The sequence below is a fragment of the Sturnus vulgaris genome, chromosome 23, assembly GCF_052056855.1.
Source record: "Sturnus vulgaris isolate bStuVul1 chromosome 23, bStuVul1.hap1, whole genome shotgun sequence".
Taxonomy (NCBI): Eukaryota; Metazoa; Chordata; class Aves; order Passeriformes; family Sturnidae; genus Sturnus; species Sturnus vulgaris.
In genome coordinates, this window is record NC_142265.1 from 8,595,810 (window position 1) to 8,617,020 (window position 21,211).

A 21,211-nucleotide genomic window follows, 5' to 3' on the forward strand; every position below is an offset into this window, starting at 1 on the left:
CAGTCTTGATCTGGTTTTTTTTGCAGCTGTTGAGAAATGGAGAGCTTTGGAGAGGACAGGTCCTGTTCTTATTGTCAAGTTTTGTATTGTCTTTATGTATACCAGGTACCATTAAAAATTCCCATTGAGGAGGCCAATATCACACTGATAGTGTTGGCAGAGTTGGGGTTGGACTGGCACCCAGCACTCCTGTGGTGACAGAACCCCTCTTTCAGTGAAGTTTTGTTTTTCCCTACTTGCCCATTGAGTGGGCTCCACACCCTCAGCAGGACCAAAACCAGAGCAGCTGTGGCAGCTTTAGGGGACTGCTGGAAAAGCCTGTTAGGAGGTACAAAGGCTGTGTTTAATTTATGGAAAAGAAGGGAGGGTAATGCATGAGAGTCAGAAATTGGCTGTTCTCTTTGTAAGTGAAAGGTCACGTTACCGAGCACGGCAGGGTGGATTTGTGAAAAACGAGCTCCTGTTTGCGAGGAATTAGAATGAGTAGCTGATTTTTTATTTTTTTTCCCAGTTGTGACCTTTAAAGATGCTGCTCGTAGATTGATAAGCACGCTGATGCTTTTAGCAGCCCGATCCTCCATTTCCCTGTCGCAGAAGGACAATCTGTCAAACGCCATGGGTGTCACTCGCAGAAAACCTTCCCCTGTAACCCCCGGGGAAGGAGGGATGTGGCAGCAGGACCCGAGCTGACAAACAAGGAAAATTCAGCGTTGTCTTCAATGAGTAAAGACCTGCATTTCCTGTGGTCTGGAGCCTCTGGCTATGGACTTTTCCCTGTGTCCTTTTCCCAGTTAATTCTGCTTTCTCCTTTTCCGCTGTCCTTGGCAGGGTTGCAGTGCTCCTGCCTGGTGGGACAGTGGGGGTGATTTGGGAAAGCTGGCTTTGGCCCCTGAGCCAGCAGAGCTGCTTCCCCTCCTGTGCTGCGTTTTGGGGCTGGGAAGTGCTGGTTTGGAGAGCCCCATGTGCATTGCAGGTAGCACACAGTACCTGTGACACTTGGGCACGTCTTACGTGGGTTGTGTTTGGTGACAAAAATAACGGCAGCAGAAGGTGGGCTGAACTCAGAGAAATCCTTTTGTTAGTGGTGGCCAGCAGTTCTGTGTGTTCAGGTGTGCCAGAGCATCCTGGGGACGCAGAGGAAGCTCGTGGTGCTGCGGGGAGCTCTGGCTGTCTGAGCTTGGCAGTGTCTCTGAGAGGCTTCGCTGTTTATTTTCTGTTCCTGGAGTGCTGCTGGCAGTGAAAAGCTGCTGCTGCAGACACTGTGGGCAGCGCAGTTCGTGTGGCAGCACTGCCCTGTGCTCTGCTGGGTGGATGGCACAGTCAGTCCGTGGCTGTCCTGGCAGGAGCAGGCTGACAGTTTGCTGCAGAGAAATCAGTGCTTTTCTGGTGATACTGCCTCCCGTTGCCCTTGGTCATCCCTTCCAGTTCAGGCAGAAACTGGAGCATGTGGCTTTGTTCCAAACCCTGCTCTAAATGCTCTGAGCCACATGAGAGCTGTTAATGTGGATAATTGCACCGTGTCATTTGGTTGCCCATTACTGGAGGGGTGTTTGTGCACAATTCTCTTGCTGCAGTTGTGGGGCTGTTCCTGACCTGTTTCTCTGCTCCAAGAAGATTGTTGTCACTCTGCCTCTCTGATGCTGAAGAGCTCACCCATAAGGTGTTTTTCCTGGCTGTGAGGAGAGGCTGTCCCATGGCTCTGGCCATCCACACTGCCCAGATTGCCCGAGTTTGGCACATCTGGCCACTAGCCCGGCGGGCAGGGGGTGTTTCCTGACCCTGCCCTGCTTTAGGATGCTCTGGCTGCTCACTCCCTGTGGGCAGAAGGTGCCTTCGTGGTTTCACCTGGGCAGAACCAAAGTGCAGGTGCACAATTCCTCTCTAGGTCGTGTGCAGGGCACGAAAGGTGGAAGGTGCTGCCAGGGCTCGTTCCCTGTCGGGGAGCCGGCCCCGGGCAGGCTGTGCTGTACAGTGTCCCTTTGTGAGTGCCGCCCTTACATAAGCACGGTGCTGCAGCAGCGCGATGGAAATCTCGGCAGGCCGGCCAAGTTCCCTGGTTCAGAGCCAGACATCTGGGATTGGGGTTTTCATGGCATTCTTCAGTAGCATGAGGAGCCTCATAAAGCAGCTTCTCTGGGGTATTGTGCCGAGAGCCGCATTCCCAAGCAATTACAGCCGGGGCTGCAGCAGTAATGAGCCCTGGCTTTGGGAAGGGACAGGAAGACAAAAGGGAAACGTTCAATGGAAGCTGCGAAGCCTTTGAACGTGAATAGCTGTGGGCTTGTTAATTGGGATCACCATTGGGAACAGTCCCTGCTCCCTCCGGCTCTGGCAGGGTGACCGGGCTCTGGCCAGGGGAGCGAGGTGGCAGCGAGGGAAGAGGGCTGAGAAGCTGCAGCTCTTTGGGGTTTCACCATTAGTGATCCCTGGCCATGGGGACGAGGCGCAATTGAGCCTTTTTTGGGGCAGAAATTGCTGCAAGGGCTGTTCCCAGCTGAGCCAGCTCGCCTGCTGCTTCCAAAGGTTTTGCTTCTTCAGCCACCAGCACCATCCTCAGGAGCTGTGGGTGGCAGGGATGGAGCAGCTGCTCTGACTGAGCTTTTCCCAGAGGTGCCCACCCCAGTGGGACTTTGGGAAGCAGCAGTGGGACAGTGGGAGCAGGCTGTGCTGGCGACAGGCACCGTGTCACATAGGCAGGTGGCCAAGCTCCCATTTATTTACAAGCCTGGGATGTGTATTGCAGTGTTTCAAAGCTTCCTTATTTTCTAGAGCGTGGTAGGTCCCACATAAGAAGTGAAGTTTGAGTAAGCAGAGTGTTGGTTTCTGCAGTGGGTTATTGATGAGGGGGCTCAGACACAGGCTGGTCGTGGCTGTGTGGGTAACTATCAGAGAATATTGCGTTGGTGTTTGTTTAGGAGACAAACAAAACCCCTCTGGGCCCGAGTGAGACACTTGTCGCTGGGATTTTGGGTGAGGCAGCAGGTCCGGTGTGGATTGTGACAGCCTGGGGCACGCTGTGTGTGCTGTGCCTCCACGAGGCTCTGCCCGTTCGGGGTAAAGGACTGCAAACTTGGAGTTTCCCTGGGGAAAGCAGTTGGAGCAAGGTTCAGGGAGCCAGTGCTTCCCATCCTGCAGAGTTCTGTTCTGGCAGTGCAGGGACGGATTCCTGGGCTCGCACGTGGTTCCTCTCTGTCGTGTGGTTCGCAGTTGAGAGTGACAAGTTTAATTCCTTGTATTGCATTTCGGGTGGAAAGGAAGAGTATGGCAGATGAATTTCCTTCTTTTCTGGTTCCCTCCCCCCGTTTGATTGCGCTATTGTTTCTTTGGGCACATTAAAATAGAATTTGACTGGAGTCGTTATCCGCTGTCCCCGTGTGTAATCCGCTTGCAGAGCCCTCTGCTTTGTGCGCTGCCGTTTGCTAATGAGCACAGTGTAATTCGTTTTTTGGGAAATTACATGAAACAGCACACCCATAAAACCTTCAGATTCAAGATGGCTTGTTGAGTTCTCGTGAGCAGCCCAAACTCCAGAGCCATTCATCACTCTGCTGCAGGGTATCCACAGCGAGGATCCAGCCCCCCTGGAGAAGAACCTGTTGTGCTCCACCATCCATCCCATGCACACTGCTTAGATCAGGCTACGAGAGCAGGATGAGCTGCTCACTCCCAAATTAAGTGCAGGCAGTAGGAAAAGGAAATTTTGCTGGTTGAAGTCACCTGCCTCATTGTGGGTGTTGAGCATATGGTGTCTGTGTCAAAGCATTTTTCCACAAAACTGGAGTGTTTGATCTCATCAGCCGAGCTGAGCACATTCCATTCACAGGCTGGTTATCCCGGGGCTGAGGGGGTGAGCTGAGGGAGGAGTGATGCTCCGGGGAGGATGCTGGGGCTCGAGGGGTTGGAATCCGAGCCAGTGCCTGACCCCAGTGATGGATGGCCCCGTGCTCCAGAGAACCTGCAGACCTCTCAGAAACACACAGCCCTGCCAGGTGTAGCAAAAAAAATAATCCCCAGCCCAGAAGCACCTTCACTACACGATCTGCCCAAGTGGCTCCTCAGCAAAAAAAACCCTTTTAACGTTTATAAACCAGTTTTAAAAGCCAGCCTGAGCCAGACTGTCATTTCAGTGCCTTGCTAGAAAAATACCCGTGAGGAATTGTCCTTCATTTGTAGCTCCAAAATGTGGTGTGTCATCCAGTTTGGGGAGAGCAGCGTTTACTGGAAGGTCACGGTAGCTGGGGCTGAAGGAGGGGTGTTCTGGACACACTGTGCTCGGAGTGAGAGCAGGCTTTATAAAGTGCTTTTAAATGCAAGTGATTAAGGGGAGGATTTCTCTTGCTCTCAGGTGCAAATGCAGCTCCTGATTAAAAGTCAGCTGCTGAAATCTGAAATTTTCACAACAGCACTGCTGAGTTATTTATTGTGGAGCATTTCCATTGAAAATGAGCCTTGTTTTAAATATCCTACCCTTGATGAGCTGAGTGCGAGGGGGCCAGGCTTACAGTTCATGAAAACTTGGCAAAAACAAGCAGATCTCTTCAAACTGTTGGGGTTTGAGAAGAGAACTGTGAAGAATGTGTCTAATTGAAACTGTTCTTTCAAGAAATGCTAAGCAAATGTCTGGTAGATTTTCAGCTGCTGTTGGCAACATCTGTAAAAGGTCTCATGTCTCCTGTGACATGGCAGCAGGAGGGTTGGAGCCTGCCTGCCTTTGATGGTTGGAGTGTATTTGTATTTGAAATGCACTCAGTGTGTGTGCAGTAGAAGGAAGGGAGGTTGTTGGTGCACCTTGGCCTGGGGACTCACCTGTGCTGCCCAGCTGCTCCCTCGTGGGCATGAGAGAGCTGGAATTTATCCGAAATTGCAGCCAGAACGTGGGGTGCCAGATTGTTCTGGGGGCTCCCCGTACTGCCCAGGTTTGTGCCCAGGAGAGCAGGGCTGGAAAATCTGGAGCTGGGATGTGAGCAGTGACCCCCCCAGCCCCACATCCCTGCCCTGTGCCCACTCTGGGCTCCTCAGAACATTCCAGAGAGCTGCTCTGTGGGTGCCACTGAGGGCTGGTGGCACCTCGAGGAACTTTGTCACTGGTCACTGCAGTCCCTGTAATCCTGGTGAAAGCAGCAAAGCCACGGTGGGGCCATGGTGAGAGCCTGCAGGGGTTTGAGGTGCTTTGTAATCCTGGGCACACTGGGAAGAAGAGCTTTATTTAATTCTAATAATGGCAGAGATAATGTTGGCTTTGTGCTAGTCCCGGGCACAGCTGTTGTGCAATATCCATGCTGTGAATGGCTAGCAAGGTATCGAGCCCCCGGGATGTTTTCCTTGCTTTTCAGAGCCTGGATGGATTGCATTGCTTTATTGGAAGAGCGCTGACTTTGTGCTTGCAGTAATTAATTCCCTTTTCCGGGCTGGGGGAAGGTTGGCTATAATTTCCTGCATTCTTTTATCATAAGGCCAAAGGAGAAGCTCAGAATAGCGAGCAGAGAGGAACACTGCATACATGCATTTTAAATTTAGTTTCAAGCAGTTAAGAAGACGGATTTTTGGTGGAGTGGCCTCTCTGTATTTGCGGTTTTCAAACAAGGTGACCTGGAGGATTGGTGCTGGATGTAGTGTCCATTTCCCAAATCCCTGGCTGCACTGCTCACTCCACCTGCAAATCCATATTCCCTTCTCCTTCAGGGCGCTGCAGTGGGCTGGACATCAGGAGTTTGTTTCCCTGCTGGTGCTGCTGACACTGCCTGTCAGAAAGGAGGGAGAGTTGGGTGCATGCTGACCAAAATTCATTTGTATCTGAGCCTGGAAATGTGGCAGAGGAGCAGCACAAAGTGTGTCCCCCCTGCCTGCCCTGATCTTAAGGACATCCTGGTGCAGGCTGCCAGCAAGGGCTTCCCACGGGTGTGAGAGAGCAGAAGAGGTGGAAAACACTTGGGAACAAGAAGGGCAAAAAAAAAACTGGGGGAAGAATGAGTTTCTTGTGTATTTTGACTGATTTTGGGGGGTTTTCCATAAGATGGCAAGCACAGCGAGGCTCTCTCTGCTGTCACCTTTGCTCTGTAGGCATTGCCGTTCCCAGTTGCTGTCCCGTTGACATGGGACACTGCAGGCTGGCAGTGAGGCTGGCAGCCACGGGGCTGCGCTGGGAATTGCCCGAGGTGTGGCCAAGCCCTGCAGGTAACAGGTGTGCAGTTTGCACAGGGAGCTGCACTCAGGTCCCCACTGCTCCCAGTGGTCCCTGGGTGAAGAGGAAGGTGGAGAAGAAAGACAAAACCTCCACCTTGCTCTCTACACATTGCCGTATTCCAAAACCTCAAATCCCAAGTTTTCCACCATGTGATAGCACCCACCTCCATTCAAACCACACACCCGTGATCCATCACTCCCTTTTGGAGCCCTTCCCCACGGCCTCAGCTCAAATGCAGTATTTCCTTGGGGGTCAGTGCCTGTCAGCACACAAAGTCTAGAATTCTCATTTTCCAGGGTTCCAACACCTGGGTGCCATCTGGGAGCCAGCAGCATGGCACAGCCCCTGCCAGGCACAGCCCCTGCCAGGCACAGCCCGGGATGGTTCTGGGAGCTCCAGGGGTGGATCCAGGCTGTGTTTGGGGCAGTGCTGGGGGATCCAGCCCTGGGATGGTTCCGGGAGTGGATCCAGGCTGTGTTTGGGGCAGTGCTGGGGGATCCAGCCCTGGGATGGTTCTGGGAGTGGATCCAGGCTGTGTTTGGGGCAGTGCTGGGGGATCCAGCCCTGGGATGGTTCTGGGAGTGGATCCAGGCTGTGTTTGGGGCAGTGCTGGGGGATCCAGCCCTGGGATGGTTCTGGGAGTGGATCCAGGCTGTGTTTGGGGCAGTGCTGGGGGATCCAGCCCTTCCAAGCCCTGCTCCTGTTGCCTTGCCAACACTGTGGAGATGGAGCAGAGAGCTGCAGCACAGCCGAGATGCCGAGGGCTCCAGGGAGAGGAGGAGGAGGAGGAGGAGGAGGAAGAGAGGGAGGAGGAGAGAACCTCACCGCCCAAAAACACCCCCATGCACCACGGCGGGGAGGGAGAATTAATAACACTTGCAGAGGCATTCAGCACTCGCTCCTTGCTGCTTGTGAGATTGTACAACAGCATAATTTTTTAATGACGGGTAATGATGAAGCATCAATTTCAAATCTGTTTTTCTGCCGGGTGCCTGAAGCTGCAGCGTCAGGCTCGGCACAGGAGCCGGGTGCCCAGCCCCTGGGGATGGAGCTGATGTTTGCCGTGGGGATATCAAGGAGGAGCAGAACATTGAAAATTGCTGCTGAACGGGCTCGCTTTGGCTGTTTCAATGCTTCTCAGGAGAGCACAAGAAACGCCGGGGTTTTAAAATAGAAGCAGTGCCTGGTGGTGTGCGTGGCTGGTGTTTGTCTTTCTTTGCATTCCACGTCCCTTTGGTGGCAGCTCACCTGAAAGCAGCAGTGAAATGCCATTTATCGCAGCCCTCCATCCTGCAGGGCTCAGGGCTCTGGGACAGGTGGGGGTGATCTGGGCAGCCCAGTGCCCACGGGGCTGTGACAGGGACACTGTCCCCAGGGAGAGCAGTGGCACTGTCCTGCCCCCATAAATCCCCTTCCGTGTTACCTGGGGCTCTGTTCTACCTGAGGCTGCTCATCCACCCCTGGGGCTCTCCAGGACGCCCCTCCTTCACCACCCGTCCTGCCACATATGGGAGCGTGGCAGAAATTGAACATTTCAGCCCAAAAGATAAAAATATAAAACGGGAAGGCTTTTCTTGCTGCAGCTCTCCCTCGGAGCAGACGCTTCAAAGGCAGCAGCGAGTGGAAGTCACTCTCTGGAGCTGTCTCGTTCTTTCTCGAGGCAGTGTTTTGATAAATGTTGATGAGTTTCACTGTAAAACTAAATGACATTTATAGCACGATGTATGCTTTACCCATTGCTTAATTATACCTAATGGTGTTGGATGGAAAAGGCATTTACCATTTTACTTTTGTTTAAAATGACAATCTAAACCTCAGAGCCTGTGGGGTTTTGCAGAACGATGACGATTTAATTAAGAACTAAATACAATCTAATTTTAAAAGGCAATTGCAACTTTAAGAAATAAGTGATAAAATTTACAAAGAGCTTGCTGGGAGAGGAGAGTGCTGTGCTCGGTGTGCCTGCTGTGGGGTGGGGTGGGCATCTGGGGCCTTTGGGTGCAGGTCTGAGCAGGGTGGGATGATGGGGACCCCATCCAGACTTGTTTTCCCTCTCATCATTGCTGTATTTTTTTTTTTGGCCATATGCTTTGCAGTCGTGTCGCTGCACCTGCAGAGGCAGTGAGAGGGATTGGCCTGATGCAGTTTATAAACCCAAGGGTTTATTTTCGTGTGCACAACACGGTTTCTCTTCCCTTCCTCCCAGCTCTGCCTTTGTCCTGGCAGCCAGCAAAGAGAACAGAGCCTCTATTGAAAACAAGGCGTGAGGAATGAGTGTGGATCAGGCAAGCTGCATCTTTAAAAATAAACACTGGAGCAGAGCTTTGTGCCTTCCACTCAGCTGGCAAAGCACTGACAGCAGGCAAGAATGTGTTCAGGAGCATCTGCCCTTTCTCTTCTTTTCATGGGTTTAGTCAAAACAAATCCCACAGATGAAGGGAAAAAAACTACCAAAATGTGTTTTATTTCCCCAAGCCTGGACGAGGCAGCAGGCAGAGGCTGAAGGGGGACGTGCAGGATCTGCAGTGAGGAGATTAATGTTTAAAGATATTAGCACTGGTCCCACACTAACATTTATAAATCCGACTGGTGGCAGATTGAGGGCTGATTCCACGTTTTTCCTTCCTCCTCTGTAAAATAATAAATATGGTAAAATAGCTCTCAGGGCTGCCTTTATCGTGGGGATGAATCAGGACAGTTGGTGTTGCAAGAGACTTAAAACTTACAAATATGTTGCCCTTTAGGTGAGCATTCATCATTATGTCTGATCTGGGATCTAGACTAAAGGCTTTTCTTATACCTTTTTATCCTTCCTGGGAAGTAGAAATTGGAAGGAATCCTCCCTTTGATCGTAATGTGGCTGCTGAGATTCTTTCACCTGTTTTGGGGAGTGTCTGTTGCTGGGGGGGTCTGTCCTTTGAGAAAAGATCTTGTCTGCCATCTCTAAAAAAATTGAAAGGAGGGGACATACTTGAAAAAAAAAAGAAAGTGAAGGAAAAGACCTGTAAAGACAGTGCCCTTCCATGGCATGGAGGCCCTCCAGGTGATGGGTGGGCAGGGAATGACTGTGGGCACAACAGGGCTCCAAAATCCAGGGCTGTGGCATTCTGATCTGTGCTCCTGCCTGGGGAGATGGAACCTGTGAGCAAAGCCACTCCAAAGGCTGGGAATTCAGGGAAGGTGGGATCAGCTTTCCTCCCCTGATGGCAAACTGGGAATGAACTTTAGGGGGTGAAAGGAGCTCAGCCTGACCTGGAGTGTTCAGTGTTTGATGGGCTGGAAGCAGTCAGGGCACTGCCATGTGCAAGCTCTTGGTCATTCCAGCTGGGAAATGTTCTGTCTTGTGCTTTTCCACCCCAGGTTTGGGATAACAGCTGGGCAGATGTTTTATCAAAGGCTCCCCGAGTCACTGCTGTGTGTGACATGGGCAGGACAGTGCTGGGATTGAAGGCTGGCTGCATGCTGAGCCAGACGGTGGGAACAGGCCAGGATACCCCAAAAAGTCCCACAGTATTGCTGTGTATTCTTTGTTGGTCCCTTGCTTTGAGGACATTTTCTACAGGTTTGCACATTCATTATTAATTTTGTCTTTCATTTCTTGGTTATTTCAGTGGCGAGCTAAAAATTTCAGACTTAAATATGCAGGCAGTTGAAAGGAGGTCCTTTTTATAGGGAAGAGACCAGGCTGATGTTGATCAGAATTCATTGTGGGTGCTTTATGGAAATACAGATTTCTTGGGTTTAAAAGAGATTATTAAGCTGCACGTTGTGACAGATGCTACTGACAGTAAAAAATAAAAAGGATGTGAAAAAGTCTGCAAGAAATGGGTTACAGGTATGGATATAAGACATATCTGCTCATTAGAGTAAAATGAAACCCATCATCTGAGTTGAAACAGGATTCCTTGTTCCTGGGAGCCCTGTCGCTCTGACTAATGGGAATCGATGTTCTGGGGCACACCTGGGGCAGGTGCCAGGAGCCAGAGATGGAGCGTGCACACCTTGACAGCAGTGGCATCATCCCAGGGGGCTTGGAGGGGCCAGGGAGTGTCTGGAGCTGCGGGGCTGGGATGGTGGGGTCCATGGAGGGGCTCCCTGCTGCTGGACAGTGCCGTGGGACATTCCCCGGTTGTGTCCCTGTCCCCAGTGGGACATTCCCCGGTTGTGTCCCTGTCCCCAGTGCCACCCCAGGAGCAGGGATGTGCTGAGGTGGACAGGGAGCAGATGGGGAGCTCCCTGCACAGAGCCGTGTGCCAGCTCGGGGTGTGAGCAGTGCCAGCTCCGTGCGAGGCAGGTGGCAAAACCAGAGGTGACAATGGTGGTGACAAACCTGCAAACATGTAAATTCTCTCCTCCTGTGCTCAGGCTTTGGCAGGGGCTGCTGCAGCTTTGCCCCCGTGGCTCAGACAGAAAGGAGTGTCAGGCAGGTGTTGTTGTGGTCAGGGAAATGCACAAAACACTCTTTGATTGTGAAAACTGAATATTTGATCTGTGCTTCCTCCTCTTAGCTGCAGCCACCTCCTCCTCATGGAGTAAGTCAAGGCAGGGAAAGGAAATTCCAGCTGTGTTTGAAACGGGGGTTTAATCGAGATCTCCTTCTTGGATCTGGGCTCTGGGTGTCCTTGGTAGCGATGGAGCTGGAAGATAAATGCAGATAAGGAATTCTGTATTAGGGCTCCATTAATAATAGACGTGTGTTGGTGCTAACTGAGTGTTATTTAAACACTGAACGGAGGCAGCAGCCTGCTGGGACCGTCTCGTGTTGTCAAACCCTCTCCCTTGCTGATGCTGCTTCCGAGCAGAGCTGGGGCACGGCACGGGCGGATTTTGGGGTGGTGTCCTCGGCGGGGTGACAGCTGAGTATGGGGGGAACACGAGGGGAGGGCTCCTGATTATTTCTGCAGAGGGGCCACTCACAGCTCTGCCCTTGCTGCCCTTTTGGTGTTCCTGTCTTCTGTCCCTCGGGGTCCCCCAGGAGCCCCCCTGGAAGATGCTGCTCACACCCTGGGGCACGCCTGGATAAACCCCCGCCCCTATGGGACAAGGACAGCCTTTAGCAAGTGACCTTTTGCTGTCCAGCCAATGCACATCAGCTGCTGCTGTTCACAGAGGCACGGTAGAAATGGGGGACACAGCCCTGAGATGTGCAGGGCTGTGCTGCCGTTCCCAGGTCTGCTTTGCCCGGTCCCCTCTGGTCAGTGACAGGGCAGATGGATATTGATCCTCAGCAGTAACCTTTGAGGGGACAGGCGACGTATGGCCAGGGAGTTTGATCTATCAATATCTGGGTAATAGAAAGACAAGGGTGACATCTAATCCCAGCACAGGTGACAGATCATAAATCTGTGCCGACGGGGCGATTGGCGGCACCAGGAGTGTCAGGGGAGGGTGGAGGAGCTGCTTCACTCTGAAACTCGCTTTGGCCACGGCTGCACAGGTCTTCATGGCAGGAAAAAAAAAAAATGTTCCTCAGATCCAAAGAAATACTTTAATTTGGGCATAACACGGGATTTTTTGTTCCTGCACCATTTTGGTTTCAGCCAGTGGAAAGAATCCCCTGATGCCATTGCATCACATAGATATTCACTATGTTTAAAGTCAGCGCAGCCTCCAGTGTAATTTCGGAGCTATTGTCATCTTTTATTCTTACTCTTTAAGCCAGAAAAGCCATAAAGGTGGCAATGGCGGTTTTTTTTCCCCACAAATTTAATATCTGTGCACAACTCGCTTGAATTTGCCGTATATTTCTGTGAAGTGGCTGTTTCACAGCGTAAACTCGCTCCTCACAATAAGGAATTTTTAGCACCATCTTGCACATTCTGAGCGTGGAGAGCAGCTCAGGGGAAGTGTGAGCGGGGAGAGGAGCGGGAGGTGCCGAAAGTGCTGCTCAGGAAAATCTGTGCTGAGAAGGAGGGGAAAGGTCCCTGGGAGTGCTGGGCTGAGCCCTGCCTGTGCCAGGGGATGAATCCTGGCAGCAGGAGCTGCTCTGTCCCTGCTCTCAGCGCCAGGGACACTCAGGGAAATCAACACTTCGGGAGCGCTTCTGTGAGTGCAGATTTCTCCCACTCCTCCTTTTCCCCCTCCTAAGTGGGAACTGGGGCTCTGAGCATCGCTGGGGATCCCAAACCTGGCACGGCAGAGTTGTCTGTTGGCAGTGCCCTTCCTCAGAGCAGTTCTCTGGCTGCAGCATAAAAGAAAGGATAACAGGCATTAAATCTGAAAGTGAAAATCCAGGTACCAGGTGAGCGTTTCTGTGTCAGTTTGCTGAGCTCTCTGCCTCGGAGGGAGCCGTGGAGCTGCCATACCCCATCCCCATCATCACTGAGCGAGCCTGGTCCAGTTCAGCTCAGCTGGAAACCTTTTCAGCACCTTGCTGGAAAGTCCTTGTTCCTCTTGGTGCTCAGGGAGGAATTGTCATGGGCTGAATTTCCCCAGTCCTGAATTGCAGCTGATAGACCTGCACAGAACTAATTCAAAAGGGAGATCTTTCTAGAATTCTATTTGTTTGCCACCATCACTTTTTTTTGAAGAGCTCTTTGCCAGGGAATTGGAGTTGCTGAGTCTGTTTCTGGCCGTGGAGAAGATGCTGAAGAGGGAATAAGAGCTACTTGAATGCAGGAAAATCTCAAAGAGGCTTGACTCAGGGTCACAAAGCTGGTAATTACATCTTATTAGAAGAGAAAGTTGCTGTTGCAAAAGGTTAGTTGCGAATCCTGGTGGAAAACAAGATTTTCCTCTGGGGTGAGGGTCACAGTGACAGAAGAATTGCTCCAGGGTCTGTGGCCTTGGAGGGTTTTCCTTGTGCAGGAGTTCAAGGAGCAGCAGCTGCCTCTGCTCGTGCCCTCCCTGCACGCAGGCTGTGGCAGTGACCCTGTCCTGGGTGCTTTGAGCACCGTGGAGGGCTCCAGGCTGGCTCTGCTGGGGCTGCAGGAGGGTGGCATTCCCTGGAGCCTCCTGCTGCAGCTCTGCCCACGCCTGTCCCTGTGCTCCGTGGGCAGCCTGGGCTCCAGCTGCTGCCCAGGAAAAGATGCCCCCACATCAGCTCCATCAGCAGCAATTGCCTTTCCTTGCCAGCACAATCAGTGTGGATTGTCTGTTCTTTTCCCGAGTTCAAGTGTGACAACTGCAGCCTTGTGTAAAGCAGAGTCTCAGGGCTGGGAGCCTGGATGCACAGAGCCCTGCCCTGGCAGCTCTCCTCTCCTCTCTCCTCTCCTCTCCTCTCCTCTCCTCTCCTCTCCTCTCCTCTCCTCTCCTCTCCTCTCCTCTCCTCTCCTCTCCTCTCCTCTCCTCTCCTCTCCTCTCCTCTCCTCTCCTCTCCTCTCCTCTCCTCTCCTCTCCTCTCCTCTCCTCTCCTCTCCTCTCCTCTCCTCTCCTCTCCTCTCCTCTCCTCTCCTCTCCTCTCCTCTCCTCTCCTCTCCTCTCCTCTCTCTCCTCTCCTCTCTCTCCTCTCCTCTCCTCTCCTCTCTCTCCTCTCCTCTCTCTCCTCTAGCACATCTGCAGGGCAGTGAAAAGGCTTTTGGGTCCCTCCTTTCTCCTGTGTCTGATCCATGCCCGGGAGTCTCTGGCTCCTGCTCTTCCTGGAAAGCCAGTGGTGATATTTGTGTTAAAGGGAGGAGATGAAGCTCTCAGTGATGGATGAGAGAGCAGAGGAGCTGCTCAGCTCAGGGAGGAGCAGGAGCACAGAGGAGGCAAAGCTGCTGGGGAGGTGGATGCTCAGTGTTTATAAACCCACTTGTCTCTGCTCTAACCACCACGTTCCTTTTAGGTGCTTGAAACTGATAGATGAATGTTGACATTCAAATTGTGTTAATTCTGGGGATGGAGCGTTGTGTTGCTTTTTCCCTTGAGCACGTGGACAGTTTGTGTATCTGTGTGAGCTGTTTCTTCTGACTCAATCTATTACAAGGAATTCTGTTTAGCTTTACAGGCTTACATAGTTCAGGTGTAATGAAAAACTCTCTTCCTTGGAAAGCATTTGTGTCGGGATCCTGCAGGCTGAGCCAGCACACGCTGGGGCACCTGTGGTTAGAAATTCCATGGAAATTGAAAAACCATGCTCCCCAGCACGTATTTTTAATCTTTCCTCTTCTCTCCCTGTCGCTTCCCTCTATCCCAGTGTCCTACAAGCGGAGAAAGAATTGATTTTAAATGTGACCACTGCGTATGAGCCAAGGTCCCTGGGCTGTGTCCAGCTGGGGGGAACTTGTTTGAAACACAATTTACTCGTCTGTGTCTGTCTGCAGCCCTGAGAGGAGAGACTGCAGTGGTCTAAGGCAAGAAGACAAGTGCAGAAATTAATTGTACAGGTTGCAGCCAAAGCGTCCCTCAAGCATTGTGTCCCCCCTCACCCCCCTTCCAGCAGGTATAAAACAAGGTGTCATTTCTCACCTTGCCAAGGGACATTCAGTAAATGAGGCTGGAGAATTGCTTTGGGTAATGAAGGAAGCACACATTGTATTTTCCCTCGTCCTGGCACTGCAGACACTTAATTTGGTGTTTCCCTTGCTGGTTAACACTGGTGCATGTGTTAGACAGGAGCTCACCCCAGAGACCCCCCCAGACTGTGACTTCTTTGTGTTCCTGTTCCACTCCCTCTGGAGCAATCCCTGTACTCCAAGCCAAGATTTTCAAGGCTCCAAGCCCAGTCTGTCTGTCCTGGTGTCTGTCCATCCCGCACTGGGGTGAGGGTTTGTCCCTCATTGTCCCAGCAGGAAGCTTTGGTGGGACACATGGACACTGTGCTGTCACAGTCCCTTCACGTGTAACAGATGAAAATCTGTCCCATCTCATTCTGCTGGGGGCTTTCCACTGGATCTGCTTGTGCTGTGCCCTTCCAAAGCATTGCTAGGGATTTAATATTGGTTATCAACAGTAATTTTCCTTTGCTTTTCCTAGCTCCTGAGATTCCCTGTTGAGTCCATAAATTCCATCTCCCCTCCCCAGCCTGTCCTTCTCTGTTCCAAAATATTGTCATGCTGTGTGTGTACTTTATTGCTCCTCAAAATACATACACCCTGACAGTAAATATTTACTGAGAAACTTCCCGACGTGTTAACAACGAGGACGGGTCTGAAGAGTTCTTGCCTTGTGCTGTATTTTTTATTTCATTTAGAGCTTGTAATCGCTGCTGCTCATGGAAATAGCTTTCCTGGGAGCAGATGGGAATAGATGCCCAGAGTCTGGAGGGGGGCACGCCTTGGCTGGGGCCAAGCACATTGAGGTCAGCAGAGCAGACGGGGCTGATCAGATTCCCTTTGATGGGGAACAAAGAGGCAAAGCCCAGGAGGGGCTCAGCCTGTCCTTACGTGCTCCCTGCCCTCGTTAACCCCACAAAAGCCCTGTTCAGAGGGATGTGGTGCCAGCCCACTCCGAGCTGCTGGGCTCTGCAGCCATCCCTCGGCAGGTCTCAGGCAGCAGCATCCCGGTGTGAAAAGCTTCAGTGGCTTGAACTTCAAATAATTTATTTCTAAATTACTTCTACTGTAATTCTTATTAATTCAAATAGTCTTCTAAGCTGATGTAAAATTCAGTAAACGCAAGGAACAGTTTAATGAATTGAAAATAGGATTGAGTCTTTTAAAGTAAATGTAAAAAAATATGCTGGCAATAATTGCTTAGATGGAAATCGAATCTTAATAGCTTTGTTAATGATTTGTAGGGAATATTGCATTTATGAGAACATATCAAGCTGATCCTTGTGCAAGAACCTTGTTTTGAATGGGTTTGATAAAATTATTCCCCAGAAGCAGTTAGTAACGTTTAATATTTTTGCTTGAACCACTTTGGGGATGTTTGATTTCACTGATGCCAGGGCCTGGCTGTGGCTGTGCAGGGCAGCATTTGGCACAGGCAGGGCAGGGCTGTGCTGTGACAGCCTTTGGGGCCTGCACAGTGCTTGGGGATTTGAGAACAGAATCATTGAGGTTGAAAAAGCCCTCTGAGAGTATCGAGTCCAGCCATTAACGTGTGTCCCCAAGCCCTGTGAAGGGTGCTGACAGTGTGCTGGGGTGGCTGGATGCTCATCCTCTGATCAGGGGGCTTTGGGCAGGACCAGGCAGGTGTCTGGGACAGGCTCTCTGCCCCTCTTGAGCAGGGCTGGGGGTCTGTGCTCCAATGTGGGGGTTACTGCTTGGTAGTAAATCCTCTTGTTGCTCCTCAAAGGTCATCAGTCTGGAGAATCTATCTAAAATATTTACTGAGAGGGCAGAAAAATGTGCCCAGACTTCAGCTCGCTGCCCATCAGGCGTGGAGAGGAGTTTGATGGTTTATCAATCTTTCTCTTTCCAAACAATGCACCTTTTTGTCAAACATTTGTTTCCAGGAGATGTCAAATAATAAAGGCAAGTTGGAAAGAAAGAAAAATGAAGAAAATGCAGCATGAGAGAAAAACTGGGGTTTAAATATGATCCCCAGATTTCCTGTGTGCAGACTTTATCCTAATCCAGCATTTTCGGGTTTCTCGTGGCTGAGGCAGCTGTGGAGCAGCAGAGGATTCTCTGAGCACCCAGCCTGTGGCCAGGTGTCCTGGCTTCATTGGGAACACTGCCAGTCAAAGTCTCAATATTTCTCCCACTTTGATTCCCAGTGGTTATGGGGGAATTGAAATGCAGGGCACAGTTCCCTCTGCCATCCTGTTCCTCTGGCAAATGTCTCAGTGTGCGGGTGATGCTTCGATTCATTAGGAGGAGACTTTTCAGGGTGCTGACCTGTAAATGATTACAAGGCTCCCACGGCATAATTGCATGGGATCCTTTTTTTTTTCCCTGCCTCTGGACATTAATAGCACCTACTGATTACACAGAGTGAGTAACGACTGATTCCCTGAAGTCTGCCTGCTCCAGTCAAAGGATAAGTGCTTCTTACAGCGAGTTGTTCTTTCAGGGTAATTTAACAAGATGTGTCTGTTGGGAGAGGAAGGGGATTTTTGGTGTTTCTGTGTGGGGCAGGAGTTCGTGTTCCTCTGTTCCCATCACAGAGCTCCTTTCTCACTGCTCCTCTCTCCCAGCTGCATGGGGACCCAGAGTCAGTGGCTCGCTGGCCCATGTTCGTCCTCTGGTGGCAGTGGAGCTTTTCATTCCCAAAGGAAACCCACTGGTGCCATGTCTGACCTTGAGTCCTGCCTTTGCTGTGTGCTGCAGGTGATGGGCAGAACCTGGTGACAGAGGATGTGACAGTGGTGGAGGGGGACGTGGCCACCATCAGCTGCCGCGTCAAGAACAGCGATGACTCGGTGATCCAGCTCCTGAACCCCAACAGGCAGACCATCTACTTCAGAGACTTCAGGCGTAAGTTTGTCCTTCCTCCTTTGGTCGTGACTCCTTCTGAGCCTCACCTGTGCTCAGGACACGGCACTGGCTGAGATCTCTCCTGTTTGTGCAATGCTGGGCACTTACAGTTCAGCTGGTTCTGTGCAGGTAGGTGAGATAGACAACCATCATCTTCTCCCTAATGGAAAACTTCACAGTCCCCTCTAAAAGTCAGAGCATCTTACTTTGCAATGGGAATTGATTGTTGTAATTCAGGGTGAATTGCAATTGAGTGCCAAATATTTAGCTGACACAAACAAATTGAGCAGGGCGACACCGAGACAGCGCAGCGCTCTCAGGAGTAATCTCTTCAGACCAAAGACTGAAAATTTCAGGACAATCTGTGCTGCTTTATACCCAAACTGAAATAACTGAGATCTCTCATCACTTGCATGTCCAGTGGATAAGTGTGTCGTGTGGTGACAGTGCCAAGGTGGCTGCAGTGAGACACTGAATGGTCTGTGTCAGTGTCACTGTGGGGACAGGGCTGTGCTCTGTGCCCGGGAAGCCACAGGACAGGAAACAGACTTTACATTCTGCTTTTCCCAATTCCTTCCTCATGTAGGCTGTCCCTGAGTGCCTGCAGTTGGTGCTGGGGCTGTGTAGACACCATAAGCATTTTACATCCCTCAGCCTGGTAATAAAACCACATCCAAAGATTTGATGCTGTGCCCGGTGATTGGCTCACGTTGATTATTTGAAATTACCTGAGAACCAGAAGATTTTATAGGGCCAGCTTCAAGGTGGGAAGCAGGATGGAAGCCAGTCAGGAGCCCAGGGGTGCTCACCTCGGTGTGCTGCTGTCTGTGGGGACCTTTGGGACGTGGAGGGGTGGGAAGGGGACGTGTCCTGTCTCCGTGCAGTCACCCAGGCTGTGCTTGCCCCACAGCTCTGAAGGACAGCAGGTTCCAGCTGGTGAACTTCTCCAACAGCGAGCTCCGAGTGTCCCTGACCAACGTGTCCATCTCTGACGAGGGGAGGTACTTCTGCCAGCTCTACACTGACCCACCCCAGGAGATCTACACCACCATCACTGTGCTGGGTGAGGAGCCTGCTGGGCACACTGGGCCAGGGGGATGGGGGTCTGGGCGAGCTGGGAGAGCTCCAGCCACCTGGAGAGGATTTGAAGCAGGGATTTGAGCCCTGAGTGCTGATGGCCAGGCACGGGAGGGACAGTGGCAGTGACAGCAGCTCCTCCATCAGAGCAGCTCCTGCCGATTAGCAGCAGCTTTTAAGGCTCCATTAATGGGAGAACCTGAATCAGGGAGGGTGACTTAATGTGCGATCTCACTTGCTGATTAGTTTAAATCTTCCTTCTTTTGCTTAATGAGATTTGGGTCTTAGGTTTTTATACGTTGTTAAGTGATGTTTATAAGCAGTTTTACTCCAGCTATTACAGTTACCAACACCTTCAAAGTTTCCATGCACTTCCCAGCGCTCACAGGCACGGGAAGCTCTCCCAGCTCCTGCCTCTAATCGTGCACCAGCACAAACAGTTTGTTGGATTTAATTTCACTGCTGGCAGCGCTGAGAAGATGTTTGAAATGAGAATCCTCATTTCATTCACCTGTAAGCCAGCACTGCATGCTTCTCAAGTGGGAGACATAATGCAGGTTTTTGTTGGTTTTTTTTTAAGCACGAGCCGTGGTACAGAAGTGAGGGAAGAGCGTTTTCTTGCCTTGTACTTCAGTTGTTTTTTGAGAAGCCTTTGTGGCGTGGCCAGTGTGTGTGTGTGCTGCCTTTCCCCCACATCCATACAGGAGGTGGTTTCCTGTCACCTTCGTCGTGTACTCGGGTCACACCTCAGCTCAGGAAGCAGGCAAGGCTGAGGGAGGTTTATTAGTGCAAGATGAAGGAGGGGTGCAGCGCTCACACGGAGAGGTTGGGCACTGTGAGCCAGGGATGGCTCCTCTTGCCTGTCTTTTCCATTAGTGGCTCCCTAATTAAGGGAACGAACGAGCCAGGCCGGGGGAGTGGCACTGTGTGCTGGTCTTGGCTGCTCCTCCCAGGAACTTGTTCCCCACCAGGAATCCCGTGGCCATCCCCCAGCCTTTGATGGCTCTGGGCTTGCACCAAGGACTGGTTTTGCTGGCTGCTCTGTGACAGCTCGGGAGGGCAGAGGGGGTGCCCGGTGCCCCCTTTGCAGCCAGTGTTCCCAGGGAGCTGCACGCTTGCTGCAGCACTTTCGTGTCCTCTCTGACACAATATGGAGATTTATTCATGCTTAATTGGAACATGTGAAAGTCTCAAATATGTAGCTCATTCTGTTCTTTTTAGAGAGAAGCCACAAGTGACTAATTAGTCCATTTGATCATCTGGATGGTATTTATACATATTTGTTCTTCATTAGCTTGAAGACCTGTGAGTCACATCTGAACTATGCAGTTGCTTAATCACATTGATCAGAGCAAAGTTGAGTTTCCTTTGGAAGTTCTGGGATTTTCTGAAGCCGTGACTCTGCCATAAGGACTCTCACTGTTCACTTTTTCCTGGGTTTTGCCTTGCTGCTGGTGCTTTCATGGGAAAGAGATTCCCCTGTTTCCTTGTCTTAATTTTTAATCTCATTTGTCCCATCTCTGGGCTGTGCTGCAGTGGTTGTTATCCCTGAAGTTACAGGTTGCTTTTCACTATCACTGGATGATTTTTTTCATTGGGTACAATCTTCCAGCTTTGTGTTTTGGGAGACTCTTGATCTGGGGAAGATGTGTGCCTGGGCAGAGCAGCACATCTGCACCCCAAAGGACGTGGCCCTTGTGGCTGGGTGCAGAGCCAGCTCCCTGCTCTCTTTGGGTGGTTTTTGGGGTGCTGTGGGGTGGTTTTTGGGGTGTGATGGCAGGCAGGGCTGTCCCCAAGGGATGCTGTTCGGCTCCAGGCTTGTGCTCAGTGGCTTTCCGAGCATCTTAAATGAGGTTGATGTTTGCTGGCCTGCTTCCATGCCCACGGCTGAGCCTTGGAGCTGAACAGCAGGAGAGAAAAATTGCCGTGGAGGTTAGAGGCTTGGTAAGTAATGCAGTGCCAAGTGTCAGCTTTTGTGTTTCCTCTCCTTGTCAGAGGAGTCAGGAAATGTGCACGGAGTCAAGCTGGATTTTTAAATAGCAGCACACACCCGAGCAGCACAGGAGGCTGCGGCTCTCCCTGGAACCGTGCCTGCTTGCGAGAGGGAACACAAAGTTACAACCCTGATAAGCAATAATTTGTGAGACTGCGGTGATTATTAGGTGGAGAGTGAAAGTGCTCACTCCAATTACTGCAAAACCACCTATCAAAGGGTTTGATTGATTGAAACATCAAATAAATGCTGGTTCCTTGTTTCCTTCAGTAGATTTTACAGGTTTTCCTCAAGGTTTTGTCTTGTGTTAGCGATCAAAAGATGTTTTTTTCACCTGGTATGTGTTGTGTCGTGTTTCCCGTTGCAGTCCCACCACGCAATCTGGTAATTGATATCGAGAAGGAGACGGCTGTGGAGGGAGAGGAGATCGAGCTGAACTGCACTGCCATGGCCAGCAGACCAGCCACCACCATCAGATGGTTCAAAGGCAACAAGGAGCTCACGGGTAGATGTGTCCTCTCAGCCCCTTGCTTTGTTCAGGGAGCTGGAGTGATTTATGTAACGCTGGGTGTTTGTTCTCTGCTGCCAGTTTAAGGGAAAAAAAAAAAAAAAAAAAGAAAAAAAAGTAGAGCGAGCTTCTTTGAGCGCCAGCTGAGGAACAAAGGACTGTGT

At 51.1% G+C, this 21,211-nt stretch overlaps 1 protein-coding gene across 8 annotated transcripts in view; it reads left to right on the top strand.

Annotated features, from left to right (window-relative positions):
* Nucleotides 1-21,211, top strand: part of CADM1 (cell adhesion molecule 1) — a 132,871-nt gene that overhangs the window by 70,176 nt on the left and 41,484 nt on the right. For all 8 annotated transcript variants that reach the window (XM_088177918.1, XM_088177916.1, XM_088177920.1 and 5 more), the window contains exons 2-4: nucleotides 17,323-17,469; nucleotides 18,380-18,532; nucleotides 20,907-21,044. In XM_088177918.1, the coding sequence (XP_088034044.1) occupies nucleotides 17,323-17,469; nucleotides 18,380-18,532; nucleotides 20,907-21,044 (438 nt within the window). The remainder of the gene's footprint in view (nucleotides 1-17,322; nucleotides 17,470-18,379; nucleotides 18,533-20,906; nucleotides 21,045-21,211) is intronic.